Source organism: Macrobrachium rosenbergii, chromosome 51 (genome assembly GCF_040412425.1).
Source record: "Macrobrachium rosenbergii isolate ZJJX-2024 chromosome 51, ASM4041242v1, whole genome shotgun sequence".
Classification (NCBI taxonomy): domain Eukaryota; kingdom Metazoa; phylum Arthropoda; class Malacostraca; order Decapoda; family Palaemonidae; genus Macrobrachium; species Macrobrachium rosenbergii.
This window is the reverse complement of record NC_089791.1, coordinates 22541595-22561372: the sequence shown is the minus strand read 5'-3', so window position 1 is coordinate 22561372 and position 19778 is coordinate 22541595. Positions and strand designations below refer to the sequence as shown.

The following is a 19778-nucleotide window of genomic DNA, read 5'->3' as shown; positions in this document are numbered from 1 at the left end:
CAAAAGTCCAAGCAAGAAAACCAGAAATACTTGAAATTTAATATATGTACCATGCAAATTTTAAGTTCAAGAACAACTTCCAAACATTACTAACTTGCCCAACAAAGTTGAATCTGTGTAACTGGAATTTAACTTTTTATTTTCGAGTCTATATTAATATTTTCATTTGCTTGGAGGCACAACAGCCTATCCAACTAATTCTCAATTTTGATTGTAATAATTTGAAATTAATTCTAAAAAACAAGAGTAGAGTAGAGTAAACACAACCTCCATACTGAATGCTTTTAGTTATCTTCAAAGAATATACTGCTTAGGATTTTTATGCTAGTTACCAATAAGTCTTATGCAGCATTATAATACTATGAAAGTAACACAGCATTAAAGGGACCTGACAAAGTAAATATAACTTTAGCAAGAAACAGATAAATGATGGAAAATAATAGGTAAATTACTCAGTGCAATACAAATAATATAGATTAGTACAGCACAGGCAAACAATTAACTACAGACTTTTTAAACCAAGAGAGACAATAGGAAAAAATAACACTCTTTTAAGACATACACAACGTAATATACAGTACTGTTTAAAAAAAAAAGTGAAAGCAATAATACAATAAAGGGCAAGTGCTCATATACCTATTATTATTGGACAATATCAATAATACAAGTACCTGTATGAATTTATGCACAGGGCTACTACTACTCTAGTTTATTAATACTGTATTTACTTTGTTTACATTGTTCTACTTTTTGCTCTTAACCTTAATTCTACCTTAGCCTTTCCCTCGTTTGCTTATCCTTGTCTTCTACATGATTTCTTTCCTTAGAGCTCACAATTTTCCCTCACAGACTTGAAATTTAGTTTTGCGCTGTAATTGTGTTAATTAAGCACATTCTGCACTTTCTTTTTCTATTAATTTTTGGTGCAGCATTCTCAAATTTTCAGGTAAAAATAATTTGCCATACTACATCAATAAATTTTTTACAATAAATAAGTATAATGCACATAATGTACACTACAATACAATAACTGTACACTATATTACAATAACTAAGTTGTTAAAAAAAATAGTAATATCAAATAGACTACAAAACTCCCTGGTGCAAAAATTAATGTGTTTTTACAGCGAAGCAGCTCAGCTGCTAAGAACTGGTCTCAAAGCATGCCAATTCATGAGAGCAGATACAGCAAGTGAGACAACTAAAACCAAAGATCTTCACCTTGCATTAATACTGTATACTGTAGCAATGAATGGACAGGGATAAACATTACCTGTAGGTCTTGTGATGGAGTAAGCACAGAGGTAGAAGAAGGTGCTAAGGGAGGAAGCAGAGCAGCAGAAGTAGCAGGCACGGAGTCAGATTGAGGGGAATCCTCTAATTGTAAAGTGGGGGCTGCAGAGGAGGAAGAAGGCTGCTGCTGGATGGCCACACTCCCTGTTCCCCCACTCACGTCCTCCCCAGGAAGTAGTTTGCTCTCTACCACAGGACTCACCAGGAAGCGTGACTTTCTGAAAGCCTATGGTGGCCAAAGGCCAACAAGGTCAAACTTTTTTGCAAGCAGGGAACAGCAGCAGTTGTAGTTTTGGCAACTGTACAACACAAGCAAACTCAGAGTAACTGATATCAAATTATCTTTGCAAATATACAAAATTAAGCAAAAGCAGAGGTAAAACTTCATAAGAGTAACCTGACACTCAAGTTCATTTATCATTTACTTTTATGAAAGTTGCTATTCCCTGTTGGGCATTTGGCCAAAATTCTCCCTAACATGCTCTGGAGGAACTGTAGTTAAAAACGCTTTATCTGATAGAAAAGATGTCATAATCTTCTTATGAACTCCTCATCTTCAAATTTGCTTTTGCCCCAATGCTATTTTTACCATGCAGCGATTCAGTACTATTGTTACCTTATGGTTTAACTAATTGATACTACTTGCCTTATCCTAAATGTACAGTATATATAAGTGCAAATACAATGAAAAATTTTATTCTAGTGATGTGTGTTACAACTATGGCAGTTCTATTAGTGTTATAGTGTGATGTTAATCTCACTACAACTATGACAGTTCTATTAGTGTTATAGAGTGATGTTAATCTCAAATCATAAAATTGCTAGGAACACTAAAATACCAGTAAACAGACAGTATTATAAATTGCTTAAAAGAATATTTGATATTGGTATGCTTAATGATGAAAAAATTATATTTTAACGTTGAGATGTTCCATTTTAAAACAGTAATACAGTACTTCAGTATCCTAAAATTAAATAAGAACTCTACTGTGCACTGCAATGCTAATTACTTAAAAAATAATTCTACAACAATACAAAGGGTAAATCTATAAAAATCCTTTAAGATTTAAAACTCTATAGATTATATTCCAAAAACTTAATAACTTCCCCAAAACTAATGAACCCAGTCCCCTGTCAGCACAATTAATACTATTTTCATTAAAATAATTCATATACTTCTTAGGGCACGAAACTGACAATGGTAGCTTCACAACTCCATACAGTGAAAGTGATCATTTGAAACCCTGTAACTGTCACTAATTTCTACAGACTCCTCTTCTATAACCTGCTAAATATGCACACCTTTTAATCTACAGTTAGGATAAAGTGTTTTATACCTGGAAATGCTGTGCAGCGTGAGGTGTAAATGGCATAACTTTGAAAATTGGTGATATTAATCATGCAAGATGGATGAACTGAACATGCAGTGAAAGATCATTTTTTACATCTCATGTCATTACAAAGTGTTTAAACATAATGTAGAAAAATCTACAACATAATCTAAGGCTTTAAGATGACCAGAGTCTGGATATGTCATACATACCAAACTATATTACAGTGAGAAAGTGCCAAAGAAACATATAAACAACCATAAACAGATGACACCAGAGTGATAAACATTCATTCCAATAGCAATAAATAAGAATGAAAAATAATGTACAGAATACCAACTTAACAAGTAAAAATAGCCGAAAAATAATTTATAGAATACCAACAAGTTAAAACAGTCAAACTCCATTTTATGAGGGGCTCTAATGTTTAAATGTGCCTTTTCTTTATTCTAAAAAAATTCTAACTTTAAACAAAAATTCTCTTTTCAGTAATTTAAGATGATGGGAATGTTATGCTCTCCATATGGACCTACTTTACCACTTACAAAAGTAACGAGCAAAATAACTAACTGGGACAGGTAATGGAGTTTAAATTGACACTTCATTTATCTTGTAAAGCAAAATCAGTTAACTGACATTTCAATGATGTAACAATTACTATTTGTAGACAGCAAACACTGTTCATTCTCTCGAAAACTGGATGCATCATAATGCAAATTCTCAAAAAATGACAGGAGATATAAAATCTTTATGGTTATGAAATACTGTACTACCCTTCTTTTCTTTAGAGTGAAAATTATTTGTGCAACTATAGAATCTTAATACAGGTCAAATTCTGTACAAGCTGCAGAATTCTTGATGTAAAATGTTTCTTTTACTGATGGTATTCTTTCATCCCAGAAATCTATGGCAGAGATTTTCATTGCCTACCTGCATAAAAATGCATATATACACACAGCAATCCATATGGGTCCATCAAAACACAGAACATAATTATGGCATGTAACTGACTAATCAGATTTCTCCAAACTTCACCAGATGTTGCTACCAAGAGAAACTGTGCCTTGCATGGCATGTGTGTTTTCTGCCTTTTACATTCCACTGCTCCCTTTGGTCTCTCCCTACTTACTTTACTTTTACCTTGCTCCAATTTTCATAATTCATTTAAAAGCAAATCATGTGAGAAAGTCCTACTAGAGAATAGAAATGTGAGTTGCGGTTTAAGGTGCTATTTATTTCCACATTCTGCCTGGAAACACAGTACTATAAATATATTAACATGCCACTTTTATTCACTGCATTTGGAAATGCATCGCTGTCCTTTCTTTCATTTACTCTTAACTTGTATTTAATGTTCATAAATGCATCGCTGTCCTTTCTTTCATTTACTCTTAACTTGTATTTAATGTTCAGAGATATCAAAGCTGTAGTGACTATATGTAGGAAGGAAGGCTGAACATTCATAAAAACTTTAACCCACTAACTGGTCCTGAGTCTAGGTCTGCATGCATTCATAATTTTTTTTTACTACTTTACTCTTTGTTATTTACATGTGTACCTACTGTGCTATGTATGATTACAGTACTTTAATTAACGTAATGTTTTTATTTTTTCTCCTTTCCTGTTTGCTTGTGACTATGCTTATATTCGAATTGTCATTGTTAGTCATTATTTTATGCACAAGGGACCTGGTTTATTAGTTCCTATATGAAATGTTCAATACTGCTTGGAGATTAAAAAATAAAATGATTGCCTTTACTTGGAACATCTTTACTTGCATTAAAGTTTAGTGGAGCAATAACAAAACAGCAAAAGGCTACAAATCAACAGCACTAGTTCACTAACATTTTCCTTGCAGAACCTTAGAGGTATGTCATCGGAATACATGCATTATTTGTCAAAAATATCAACAAAGTCATTTAACTGAAGATCATATGTTAAAATATATTGCTTAGGAGCATCAAGACTGCTGGTTAAGAAGTGGAAGATAGGATTAGGCTTCATAAGTAGCAGCAGAAACTGTACAGAAAGCATGAATGAAAATAAGAAAAATAGTGTGAGGCATAAATGCACCCACCCCCATATTGGATTGCAAAAATAAATAAATAAGATCTAGTAGTACAGTTTTGACAGGGAAAATATATGACTTCATCTATCTCTCTGAGACAAGAATCCACTCAAGGAAAAGTCAAATTTCCAAATGCAAGATATCGACATCAGTCATGAGAATGATTTAAAAATCTTATCGATGATGCAATAATGCAGTCACTTCCTCTCTATTGCTTTCTGAAAATGTGGAATAATGTTAACCTCTTGAGATAAGCTGGTTTTTAAAAAGCTTAGGGGACATGGCAATCATCTGCTAAGGTAGGCACCTAGTGAAGTTATAATCTTAGTGTACTTTCTGGTCACCTGCTACAAATTGTTACTAAAAGCAAATTCTTCTTTTGTTGCTGTGCATTATTTGCTGCTCTGCCTTTTTCTGACTATATGTACACAAGGAAGATGTTACGCCTTTTACAGTCTTCAAGAGGACCTGCCACGGTAAAATTATTTTCACTTTCTTACTGAGGACAGGGCAAGATTTCACATGACAAGGCTCTAGTAAGTGCTGTTTCTTATGCAGCATCTTCCTTTCCAGTGTCAGTAAACATGCTTTCCATAACTAACTTCCTACCATTCCCATATGCGGCTGTGCCTAAATTCCTTAAATCCAACATAAAAATGCAACTTTATAATTACCCTTACCAAGCCAAAACAGGATTAATGAACTTAAATAGCCTCCTCTTACTGAATTAAGCTACACAAGCACTTACCTGTGGGGGCTGTGGTGCTTGCTGTGTTGAAACTGGCTGTTGCAAGGCATTTACAGCTGGAGCTTGTAAAGTAGTTGTTACTGGCTCAACTGACTTCTCTTTGTCTATATCTGGCTGTTGTGTCTGCTGAATTGTTAGACCTTGCTGTTGAGACAACTGTGTCTGGTCTACTTGAGGGACAGTTGTTGATACCTGCTGCTGTTCTACAGCTTGTGGTAACTGAGACTGATGAACCGGGCTTGTCTGAACTTGTGGTGATGACTCACGTGGCTCCACACGCTTGTTTGGGGTACCTGGAGCACTGTCTCCTTCCTCATCTCTCTGCTAAAATAAAGTCCATATGGTGTAAAATGTAGCATAAAGACAATATAAAAAAATCAAATAAAAATAACATGCACAGTAAATGTCTAAGGATACTAAATAAACATTCTCATTAATCAATGAGTGCTAAACTGTGCCAAATTTATCATTTACAAAGTAGCACAGAATAGCAAATAAACTATAAAACATTAAAAATAAGTAAGCTATACAGTATACTTAAAAATAAAAACTGATTAGTAGTAGCAACAAAATAAAGAATAATTTGCAAGTTTTCATAAAATTCCAAACTCCATATCTTAACAAAGAATATCATATATCATACTGCTCCATCAGATTGACCATTTTCGCACGTACTCTTCCAGTTTTTATGGCCCAATCTCTCTTAGAATCCTTTTAAATATATTCAATACAAAATTGTTTAAGAGTGTTGAGGATTCACTCTTTTACTTTCACTATATACTCTTTTCTCCAACTGTTTTGGATCAAGAAATTTCCACTTAAACTGTTAAGTTAGCAGAATTTTTTTGCTGTCAAAAAGAGTTTGGTTTGATATAATCCTCAAAATCAAAATAAAAGTCAGTGTTTTTAATACTTGTCTGTTATTCCAGTTTCTTTAGGGTATTTCTTTAGGGTACAGACAGATCCCCTACCTATCATCAAGAGAATTCATGAAGTAGCTTTTATTGCAACTGTTTGAAAAAGACTCTCTAAATAAAGTCAAATTTGGAGGTCCTGGAAGACTGTTGGATAGGCAGACTTATGAACAGAAATAGGAAAAGAAAGGTCAGAAAACCTCTTCCAACTGCATGATTTATAACAATGGAAGATGAGTGAAAGGGAGGAAGGTGCCCCGGATCAAAGCCTCTCAAGGGAGGAGATCAGAAAAGGCTGTGTTGTTAATAAGGAAAGGTGGAAGTGAAATATGAAAGGTGTTCTAGAGGGCATACCTTGTGCACACACCATGAGCAATGATACAGTATGATGAAATCAGTAAGTCATTTAGACATACTGGTCAAATCTTCAGCTACTGTTTTCTCTGGCTACTTTTAACAAAGTGGTTCAATCAAAATTTGATAAATTCTAATTGTCATGACAAACAAAAACGCTGGTCTTTCTCCTAATTTCCAAATCTTATGTGTTTCGTCTTATACGATCCAATTAACATTATAAAAGCTGCACATGTTAACCAGGCAACCATCTTCAGTATCAAAGTTTCTTTTTGGCTTGCACTTTATTTTAATGATGATCATGTTTTCCTTCTGTCAATATGCTGAATACATTACCTGTCGTATTCTTTCACTTACTCGTGCACCCCTTTTAAAAGATGAGAGTTTCAATTATTCCAAAATAATCCTTCTAACATGGCCACTAATGTTGAGATCTTTACTTCATGCTTATTCCTAATTATCTGAAACATCAAGAACTGACATGGACTTTTACATTTCTCTCTTTTTGACAGGAAACTGTGACAGGTAAAACAACAATGATTAAGCCTGATTGAATAATAGAAATAATTATATTGACATATTTGCTTCCAGTGAGGTGAAATCTCCCTTTCTGAACTGGTGCAAAATACAGTACAAGATGAGGTGGATGAAGGAGATGATAATGGCTTTCCACTTATAATTTACTTGATTGACTCAGGCTCCACATCTAAACAGTTTAACAGTGACAATATAACTATGGCTTAAACGTGACAATATAATGATTTGACAATATAACCATGGCTTAAAAACTATAACTATCTTTCAAATAAAACTTACCCACCCCTACAAAAATAATTCTGGTGGTGAACTTGCCCAAACACAAATAAAGTTGCTTTTACCAAATTTAGTACTGAATTTTAAAACGCACATAGACAAAGCCAATTGTAAAATACTGTGGTATGAAAGTGAAGGGGAATGAAACTCTCTAAATAAAAATCCCTTGTGATTACAACCATCTGTTCTAAAATAATCAAGAAAGAATAACACAGTCCCTTTAAAAATTCCATCGTATGTCATGGTACAACTAATACTTTATTTTGTAGATACAAATCTTAAACATACAAAAGCCCACTTCTTTTGTTTCAAAGTACTTCTATAAGTTCTTGTTAGGCAACAGTCTGTATTTCATACAAACACACTTGGGAAGTTCCATTCTTGTCAAGTACTTTCTAACAAGCATCAAATACTGAACAGTACAGTATACAGTATACAAAACAAAGGCTAGCATACAGTTGAAATCATAAGTCCTGACTGACCATATCGCTACCTGATTAATCCTTACCAGATCAAGAACCTTATCCAGCATCCCTGAAATTCATTATGTGCAGCCTCCCTACAGTCAAATATAAGGGTGCACAACTCATGTGAACTGCTTTACAGTTTTCTCCTGAATCATTATATTTTATGGGAATTTGCTTTCGCAAAAAGTATACATGTAATATACAATATTATAGCACCCAACATCAAGTGTGAGGAAAAACCTAAATTTAAGTTAAAGAACTATAGGTACAAATTTACGCTACTTCTACACTGAAACAGGACTGGTTACTGATATAAAGATACAGTAATTTATGATGCATTAAGGCACACGCCTGAAATATTTAACAAAAAACATGTAAACATCTAATCAATTTATCAATTTATTTTTTCTTTCACAGCACCATAACATTTCACCTTTAAAATTTTAAATGAAAATTTAAATTAACACAATAACCAATATGCTATAATCCTAAAGCCTAAAAACACTACAATTATCCATAGTTTACATTAAATTATACTACTAAACACCAAAGACAATTTTTGGGAAACACACAAGTGCAAAGTATTTGGGAGATAAGAGGTAATTACTGGAAGGAAAATAAATAATACTAGTGCAAGGTAATTCAAGATATGCAGGTTGAAAGGGTACAGAGGGATACATCAGTAATTTCCCTTTGATTAGACACAAAAACACATCAACCATGGGTTTTTAGAGAGCTACCACTCTTTACATTGTGTGGTAAGATCATTGACTCCTTATATGAAAGGGTCCAAAGAGGATTAGCTATGGATTTTACAAGGATAGTAAAGCAAGAACAAAGAAATACTTTTGCACAATGAATAAAATTTGTTCTACAGATATCTAGCTTCAAGAAATATTTAAACAGCAACCGAAGGCTTACATTATAAAACATTATATAAAAGGCTTAATTATTCAGTAGTAGCTGAATGCCAGCAATTTTATTAAAGGCATCTTTGTTTTACTAAATCCTTCAGAATTAATAAAGCAGTAGTTCTAAAAAAAAACAGACTGAATAAGTAACTAAAAATATATAAACCTAAAAATAAATTAATGCTATGGTTTTCTCTTACTAGGGTGATGGCTTGTGAATACAATTTGTGTAGTTTTCAAACAAACTCTGAAAGTTTGCATAAAATAATAATGAAATTATCAAAATGTTCAAGTACAGTGCTGTACATTCTCAGTTTCAAAGTCATGACAATAGATGTGCAAGGTGTTTTAAATTGTCTTGTGACAGCCATTTAATACATTAAAATATATATAAATACTCTACCTTCCAAAGGCTGGGGTAGGCACCATTTTTCAGAAATATACCAGCCTAGAAATGAGAATTTAACAGACATAATAAATGGAAGATCTCAAATAATAATATAGTTCCACTCAAGTTTAGTTTAATTCAATTAAATGTTTCAAGTAAAGCAATTACCATCCCCAATATGACAGTTGACTTCCAAGGGTAAATTCCACAACAAGCAGGATCATGCATATGTCTTATAAAAATATAAGTATAAAACATGAGGCTATGGTTTGATCCTATTCTTGACCCTAGTCATTTATTATTATTCATGCAAAAGTTCCTTAAAATTTTCTTAATAAAAATCTTTATAAACAAATGATTAATGCCACGGGAATTTAAAATTGCTCAAGCACTCTTGATAATACAAAATGCTGGATTGCATTTATTGTATAAAATAAATGCTGAGGAGTATGCAAGTGCAAACTACAATGTGGTGGCCCAAATTTGTGACGAAATTTACTGCAAATAATTACTCAGCAAATCGTGTTGAAAATACAAGTTATTCCAGTACTAAAGTTAAAAAAAAAAAATAAAAATAAAAAGCTGACAAGACAATGAAGAAATAAAATGAGATGCCACAATTTTAAAACCTGAGAAAAACAATTAGGCCTTTTATTACTGAACAACATTTATTCAACTGAATGTATCCCATAATTTTGATTACTGTCACTGTGGAGCACTTATTTTTATTGCATAGAAGCATATTGTACTTATCAGTACTAGAATTTAAACATTAAATGTGTTCAAGTCTGTGAAGATGAACTTTTAAAATACTGTACTGTATATTAAAAATCTGTGCTTAGGTATAAAAAAAAAATTCAAGAGTAGTTTAAAACAATTAGAAAACTTCAATGACACTGAACAAGAAAAATGGCGAGGAACTTCTTCGATTCTTTTTCCATCTTGTGCATGGGTGTGAGGGTGTGCAGCGCTGCAGGCTTATGTGGTCATTGTGAATTCCTCTAGTAATACTGCTCATGAAAGCTTCCCATTTATCTAAATACTTTTTTACATAAAATTCTATATTTGCACTTCTCGCTTGCTTCTCAAACTGATAAAACAAGATCATGGAGATAAAATCTGATGGCATTTTGATTAATATACAAAGTATATCTTAAATCTAAAGCTTCCTAATATAGTTACCTGCAATACCATATGCTGTATCAGTTGCTATGACACCAGTCCATTAGCAATGAACAATACTGCATATATAAAAGCATGTAAGTTCATTAACTGGCTGAATCATAGCAGCAACTGTTCTGTAATGTCAATTCTAAATCTTACTATATGCGTTTAATTTGTAGCACTAAGACCTCACTTTGAAAGGTGTTCAATCCATCCAAAAAGGCTACAAGAAAACGGCTACCCTTCCAACATCATCATCATCATCACTGTTACATCAGATTTTCCCTTTAGAGTGTTGGACATGAAATGAGTTCTCTAAACAGTCTTCTTTCTAGAGCACTTTCTACCTGAATTATTCTAGCGTTTCAACCAAATAATAAAACTTACTGTTCTCTATGTCATTTTCAAGCACAATACATTGGTATATTTACTAAGAGAGACAGCACTGATATTTTAATACTAACAATATATAGAATCTGAAATGCTAAAATAATTTTCTCATCCTGTATGTAACTGTGTTATAACTAACCAAAGAGAGTATAAAGCATCCTCTAGGTATGCAAATAAAATAAATCCTCTAGGAGGAGAAGCAAACATTGCAAAATAAAACTTTATTTTTTAGAGAACTATACAATTGAAGCATGGAAGCACTCGAGCACTGAGTTATTCTAGACCATTAAAGTCATAAGTGGTCACAGTTCTTTAGGAAAAATTGCAGGATAACAACTGAATCAGATTTTCCATGTGATACTTTTAGACATACAGGACAATTGAAACTTGAGTTAAACCACAATTATTATTATTATTATTATTATTCAGTATATGAAACCTTTCATATACCCACACTATATTGATATTTTTAGCTAGGAAATCCAGTGTTTTTAAATCATCACATGGCTCATCTGAAAGACAGCTTTGTGGGTCAACTGATCAGAGCCACCACACATGCTCGTCTAAGTAGCATTCTCAGACTGTTGACAAATCCAGAGTTTCTCTTTCATTACAAACTACTTACTGAGCTGTGTCGCCGCCGCCGTTTAGGGGAGGATCGACTCAGCTTCCTGGCCAGGTACCGAGCCTACCACGCACCACAAAGATACATTATGCAACGATTGATGCACATGAAATACCATATATCCATCAGAACTTTCATGGAAATCCACAAGTATAATGAATGTCAATATTTCTTTCGTGCCATGACATGTCCAAAGAAAAAGGAAAATTGAATAAATTCATAAATAAAATTTTCCACTCTTAACCCACAGCAATACACAAACAGCAGACTTAAACAGCGAGTTTTGGTGAACTGTATTAAAACATCAACCTATATCAATATTAAAACTGAAGTTTTCCTGTCAGTTCCATAACTTAACATATTTCACCTAGATAAAGCTAAACATTGCAAAACTAAGAAATCCCATCTATATCCTGAGATAATGAAAGTGATGGCTAGTGGCTTTTGTTGTATCTGTTCGGCTGTTCCAACCTTAATTACTGTGCAAGTATATTCCATGCAACGGCTTCTAGAATCTACTTTCAGAAATACTGTACTGTATTAAGATTTGCCATATCCATATGAGCCATCAAAATAGTTTATTTTTTAAAACTGTTCATTAAAATTACTACTCACATAGATCAAATCATTCAACCGGTCACTGTCACTACCATGCCCATAAAACCAGAAAACAAAACCATTTTCACACAAGTTTGCAGGTTCTCTACTTTTAACTATTTAAAAATTAATCTTACTGAAGAAAGACTATCGATACAGTAATGTTGTATGAATATCTAAGCATCCCATTCCACCACACACATGTATGTTCTTACCTGCAAACACTCCACCTAAATTCAGTGCACTCACTGATAACTTTCATTACCCCACCGTAACTACGGGAACTACTTGGCATATAACTTTGGGTCTGAACAACATCCACAAGACACTAAACCACTACTCTAGGTGATTACACAAAAACAGTGAAAAGTCACGACAGAAATCAGTTCACTTGCTAATGGCATACCAGGGCTGATCAAACTGATTGTAATAAGAACCTGTCATGTCAGCAATGACATTACCAGAGATGGGGATAGGAAAAATATAAGTCCACGTTACAAAATTTATATGAGTACTGTACTCAATATAAATATTAAGAAAACCTAATAAAAAATTTCTGCTCCACAAATTACAAGATGATTGGTTGAAGCTTGCCCATGCATTGCTCAGATGTTCTACAATTTAAAAATAAACCATAAGTAAAACAATTTGAAAACTGTAAATGAGGTAAGCTAGTTAACAAAGAAAAATGTTAAAGTACAGAACACCTCACAACATAACGAAACTTATAAAAATGCATATAAGTATTATTAAATTTTTTACTAGATTTTCTAATAATAGTACTCAACTGATACAGGAACACATACTTGACTTTCGCAGAGGAAATCACATAGCTTTATTACCGTTTTCAATCTATGAATTATACTTTTATTTTGTACAAAAGTTGCTCTAATACTAATTAAGGAGTAATTAAATTTAGGTTCTAATTCATGAAGATGCAGTATCAATTTTATAAAAACATATAAAAGTTAATAAACACAGAGTAATTGTTTCTCATTTCTTGCTGAAAAGCATAAATACCACCAACAAGAACCTAAAAATATATTTACAGTATATTGTATTCATGTACAATTTCTAACTTGTATGACATGTTCATTCTGGGATCAATGTGGAATGAACGAGTCAGCTTTGGATCATACAAAGCTTGACATTTACTAAAGCACTTAGTACTACAAACCAAGAGGAGAACTTGCCACTTACTTTCCTTTAATCACATTTCAGTAACATTAACAGTAATAATAACTGTAATAAATATCATTATTAACATGTTAAGGGGTGATTTGCTGGGGTAAAAAGTCCACTCTGGATTGCAAATGGAGCTTAAAAATAATTTTATTTTATTGCTTGATGAAAAGTTATTTTCATGACAGAATGCTGGTTTTAGTCTCATTTTGAAGCCAAATATACAGTACTTTATTTTAGTGTCTTTAAACATTAAAACAAATTATTTAGTTAAAATGATGTGTTGAAGTTTGCCAAAAACACAAGTGCCTTTACTCTGTAAATAAATATTTAAAGAGTAAAATAAAGATAAGTTCTTTTAGAAATATAAAAACGACAATAAATTTTCTTTACAGTATTCCATACAAAAGAGTAAAGAAGAAAGAAAAATATGCATATTTATTTATGTTCTGTTTTAGACTGGTTTAATGATAATTCTTTTTAAATGCACCCCTATTTGCATAAAAGGCAGAGTTAAGCCATCCCCAACACAGTATAGAAGTCAACCCCAATGTTACACTATGTTAAAATAATCATGATAACCATTTTCATTATTTTCTACATACGACATCATTGGAATCTCAATGGATGAAATTTGCACAAAGTCATTTGAAGTCATCAAAATCTCAAGTAGGTGAGTGGTGGGACCCTTGGATTTTTGCAGTTACTTGTAAATGCCAAGTTCAACTGACTATGAACAACATTTTCAACAATAATCCATTCAAGAAATTTGTCAAATAGTTTCTGTATGCCTAACTGTAAAGATTTTACAAAGCTTTATAAAATACAAATATTATTTTGTATATGAAAACTCTTGTCCCTGCCACTTGATTTAAGAGTTTTAGCTTGGAGGTCTAGCTGGACTATCTCTTATAACTAACTAATATGCTGGTAACTACCTCTCCTTAGAAGATAACAAATTTTAATATGAAAGTATTACTTTCATAACCCCTAAATTCTCTCCCCTTTTCATGCAGGATTTTTTTTTTATATTTCAAACCTTGGCTCACCCTACAGCCATGAGATCCATATTCAATCTTTTGAGGACCTAGATCCTTTATTCACCTCAAGTGTGAATCATGAGGTTCCTCAAATCTCCAATTCAAATATTAGAAAAAATGTACCCTCACAAGGAATTTAAGAAATTTAAGGGAATGTTATCTGAAACTTTTCAGGATATAGTCTGAAATTCAACCTAACGTGTTCAGTCTTATTGCAAAATTGCTGCTGGCTAACAGTTTGTTCTTCAAAATCTTTACATGAATTGCTGAGATGAAGTGGTACTTGTTTTCTTCACCACATGAGTTTAGAAAATAAGGCCCAGTTAACACTTATCATTGGTGAGATTTGTATTCAAAGGTTTCTTGCTCCCTAAAGTACAGTACTTTATATTCATTATGAACCAACTGATCATTAATAGCCTTACTTCTGTGTAAAAGCTCTCCACTCACACCAACTCTTTAGATCCTCACAACCAGTACCCTACCTCACAAACCCAAACCACCAACCAGACACCTCCCTTAGTTCTCATCCTTTCATGAACGTGTGTTGTGGTGAGACATATTACTGTACGAGTTGCTCCTCCTGGATTAGCATTTTTACATTTTATGTTGTGTCATTCATTTACTTAATACTTATCCTTCATAATAACAGTGGTCTATTGTGATTTTCTCAAGAGTTTTGGAGTTAACCTTCTGAGCCAGTAAAATATCCTTTTCATTTTTTTTACTTGATTTCCATTACTCATTTTGCATCCTGGGGATTACATTGTAGAATTTCAATATTTGGTTTGGTAATGTTTTTGGCAATTGTTGGGATAATTTTTGGTATTATTAAGGATTTTCATTAATTGCAAATCTTTTAATTTTTCCACCCTAATTCATAGGAACAGGTTACACTATTCTCCATTTTCTGCCATCATAGTTTTCTCCAATGACTCATTTTACACTTATTTTCATGTCCTAAGAGTATACAAGCAGAATCATACTGATTACAAAATTACCATTATTCATAATTTTCATATTTTTCAAAGAATAAGCCTAAAGGCCACGAATTTGACTTCCTCAGAAGAGATCCTCTTATACAAAGAGAGAGGAAGATGACAGGCAGTAGTAAAATAACACAAGCATCCATCAACAGAAAAAAAAGGATTCAATGCCTTAATTCACTGCTCCCTGATACTTGAAAAACTACAAAGATCATTATTAGATCATTATTGTCCAATGTATGCTGTATGATTAAGTCAAAGACTGCACTGTACCCAATCTGAACAAGTCTGATCTTATACCTATCAACCAAGATGCCTTGGATAAACCATGAATATCAAAAGAGCATCTCAAAGGCCTATTTGTTTCCTAGAAATATAATAGTTATCAGGAATACAATGGAATTTTTACATTCAAAGCATCTGTATAGAATGCAGAGGATGGAATGTTCTATCATCATCGCAGTCTGGGCTTACTACCTATAACAGGCACAACACTGCCCAATTTCCATTTATCCAGAAGAAATATTTTGTCCTATGAAAAACTGATGAAGTGTACAGTATGGAAAACTGATACAGTATAAGATTAAGAATGCAATACTGTACATCTCTTAAATGTAACAGAGATATTTGGATTATCCATAAAACAACCATCTTCACAGTATTTTTTTTCCCTGTTCCTAAAAAGCAAGGTTCATATTTTGTGAAAAGTGACTTGGGAGGTAGGTATCAGGAAGTGATAGATCAGTCAAAGAAGAGTAAGTTGTTCAGTATTATCCTCAGACTGGTTAACAACATTCAATCAGAAGGTAGCAAGGGAGGCCAAGGTTCACAATTTCTTGTCTGTTTTTTAATTAAGGCTCTTAAATTCTCTTTGCTTTGTAAGGAATTGTTGAACCACGGTTAAATACTCATCCAGTGTTCTGGCAGTGTTATAACTTTCTAAATATGGTGAGGCAAAGTATGAATCTAGGCATATTTAAAGGATCACCAGCCCTATCTACTGCTTATTAGTTGGCATAAGATTTAAGCAAAACTGCTTTACCAACAGTTGTACTAGCAATGTACATTTCCAGATGTCCATCCCAACGACATAGTGAAGTGCAATAAAACTCAGAAACTGGACTGCTGTAGCAGAAGCATCTGTTGAAATCAGTTTCAGTACATTTCCAATAACGTGAGAAGGTAGCTTCTCCAATCACTTTGAGACAAACAAGAGTACTGACAGATTTTTTTAACAGACCTGCTATGCTGAATGTTAACATTTTGACCAAGCCAGTCCCTGTGCTTACCAATGAAGCTACTAGTAATGAAAAATTCAATTACAGGGTCCTTTCTACTGAAGATGGTAATTACACTGGCCACTGTTCTGCAGTTTCACTGTTCTACAGTTTCTTAACTATAAACAACTGCAAGCTCCTTTGGGTGTCAACTGGTCTGACCAGTGCTCCATAACATTCGCTTTATAAGATTTGGAACCAATTGCCCCTCCCCTGCCCTTCCTGAATCATTTACTATTCTTAGAGTCAAAAATAGTACTCAAACATAATTTTGAAGTGTTTCCTCATAGATAAACCTTCTAACATCCTCAGATTTTCTGTATATCTAAAGGTACTTGTGCTTACTTGGATTCCTGCATTATGGAGAGTGTTTATAATTCTAAGTCCACAAGGGATACCTAACAGATAAAATGCTTAGGAAGAATTAATGCCTATCCTATTTGTGCTTGTGTGTATGTGTCTTTGACTAGTTCCCTGTGTAGTGTCTGATAAATCTAAAGACTTCAAAAGAAAAGTTCTCATACAGCTATGATTCCAAACATCAACCCAAAAACTCTAGTTTCATTATAAAAAAGATTGTGTGAAAATTAATGTATAACCAACAACAATTTTGGTCACCCACAAACTTTTTTGTACTCATTTCATTACTTTATGGGATGCTAACTAAAGGAACTGCTCACGGGGGGAAAACTCTTCTTATCAGTTTCTTTCATCATGTCTCACTGGAAATTAAAAATGTAATTCCACAGTGACATACCTTTCCAGTTAAAGGATAATTTTATTTCTATCTCAAATTCTGACTTCTCAGTGTTATGCATTTAATAAAAGTCTTTAAATTGCAAAGGGTAACTGAATAGCATAATCACACTTACGGATATTTAATAAAAATTTTTCCATTTGATTTCCCTTAAGATTTCCCATAACAAGAACTGAATTTATGTTATTTATGCCAATATATAGGCTGATCTTGTTAATATTCAATGATTTCACTATAATTTTCAAGGATCCACACACACATTCCATTTCCCTAAATAATCTAAAACTTGTAACATCCTCATCACGGAATCTAATAGGGATTTTAGGAACTATCGGTTTCAAAGAGACATGAAAAAAAAGCTGCAATAGCTAAAAATAAAACAATCACATTTATCCATCATTTGCATTCAACTGGTATAACATGCATATATTCATATCTTATAGAAACTTATGCAAAATGTGATAAAGATATGGAGAACACTTCATTTGAAAACATACAGTCAAACTTGAATAATATTCATGCTTAAAACAAACACAAGTACATCAGGTAATTCTGATGTTATAGTAAATCATATAAAACAACTAGCTTTTAAACTAAGTATTTATGAAAATATAAAAATTCTTATTGAAATTAAATAAAATAATAAAATGAACTGTTAAAGCTCTTTTCCTTAAAGAATTAGAAATAAAGTGCAAATATTTATAATGATCAGTCCATGCTCTAAAATCTATTTGCATAGCTAGGATCACATAAATTTCATTTCATTATGGACTAGTAATTAATGCACAAAACTTACAAACATACTTGGTTTAACATTTGTCATCACTGTATCATACAGATCAGTCATGACAAAATTACAAACTCTGTACCTCATTACCCCAAAATTATAAAACAAAATTGTAAACATTAACTTACCCGAGTGTCGCTGTCATCTCGATGTCTTCTGGTTACTGACGGAGATCTTGCTTGACCATCTTGTGAATGGTGCTGGCTTCGGGAATCTAACCCTGGAGTAGAGACTGTTGGCAGGACATTTGGGTTTTCCTGAAGTTGTCTAATGATATCTTCAATGTAATTGATGACAACTTCAGCATGATTTCCAGGTAGGAGATTGGTCATAACCTGAAGGCAATTTGAAAAACATAAAATTTAGTGTGAGAAAAGAGTACCAAACATTTGGTAAAGAAAACTTATAAATACTGGTGTGCAAAAACATAAACACAGAAAATGCTGTATAAAACCACAACAAAATACTTGATGAAATAAATATCAGACTAAGAATTTGTTCATCTTGGCATATGAATTAAGTTAAACTGAAACAGGATACTATAGCACACAAAATTGGCACCATTTCAGAAAAATGGATGAGGGATGTACGTGTGCAATTATGTGCAAAAAGATCACTGCTATATTTCACATAGAAAAACTAATTTGAGTCAGATTTAAATTCATTCTCTAACCACCTAATTTCTTGTACATATTCTATGGTGACTGCAAAATAACATCTTACCAGTTTATTTGCTACATCTTGAGGGTCATTGTCAGTTATGTCGAACTTGAAGGTTATTGTCTTCTGTTTAATAGTTTCAAGTTGGCATTCAACCATGGTATCTGTGACTGACAAAACAGTGAGCTTGGGGAAGCGGTCCAGGGTTTTCTTTCTTCGTATCTTCTTGCGTTCTGCATGCTGCTTGTTGCCGGATCCATCTGCAGGATGTTCGCTGTTCTCACTTTCAGAGGCAGCGCTGGGGTCAAAGTGGGATTGAGTAGAGAATGTTGTAGTTGTGGTTGTGGAAGTGGTACAGGTAGTTGAGATGATGTTGCTTGTGATGGCGAAGTTGGAGACACTCTCCAGACCATTGCCACCAGGCCTTCTCAGAGACATGGAAAGAATAAATACCAATGTTTCACATATTTCACATACCTTAAAAACGAACTAATGATACTTACCATTGGTGTGACATTAAATAAAGTATTCACCACAACATGCATCTTGAAACTAACATTCCGCTAGCTTTATACACACCATCTAGCAGGGATGGCAAATAAAATGGATATAAAAGCTACAACAATAGCAAAAGCTAAATAAAAAAAAAGCCAATACTAACAATGAAGCAAAATTTCAGGAATACATTCTAAGAAAAGTCATGACTATTGGTGAAACCAAAGTGATAACACAAACTTTTAAGTGTTTCAACAAAAAAGTTATACTCTCAATGAAAACTGGCATAAAAAAATTCGTGTATCCAATACAGGATGAATTGTAATGAGGGTTTTGATATGGCTCTAGCACAAACAGGACTATAATTTGGAACCAAAAGAAAAAATGCATAAGTACGACTGGCCAAAGGTGGGTATTTTTAAAAGTAACCTAATGGGAAACCGATTAAAAGGGTAATACTGTATCTGAAAGGTTAACAAAAGAAGTAAATACAATGTTATGCAAACTGGAAAGCCATGAGAGCTCCTGTGG

At 33.2% G+C, this 19778-nt stretch overlaps 1 protein-coding gene across 50 annotated transcripts in view; it reads right to left on the bottom strand.

Annotated features, from left to right (window-relative positions):
• Positions 1-19778, bottom strand: part of Wnk (Wnk kinase) — a 194823-nt gene that overhangs the window by 28841 nt on the left and 146204 nt on the right. For 18 of the 50 annotated variants that reach the window (XM_067095035.1, XM_067095045.1, XM_067095059.1 and 15 more), the window contains exons 13-17: positions 18816-19176; positions 18221-18427; positions 11467-11529; positions 5441-5764; positions 1274-1519 (exon numbers count right to left, since the gene is read on the bottom strand). In XM_067095035.1, coding sequence (XP_066951136.1) covers positions 1274-1519; positions 5441-5764; positions 11467-11529; positions 18221-18427; positions 18816-19176 — 1201 coding nt within the window. The remainder of the gene's footprint in view (positions 1-1273; positions 1520-5440; positions 5765-11466; positions 11530-18220; positions 18428-18815; positions 19177-19778) is intronic. The other 32 variants (XM_067095010.1, XM_067095015.1, XM_067095057.1 and 29 more) reach the window with 8 other exon arrangements.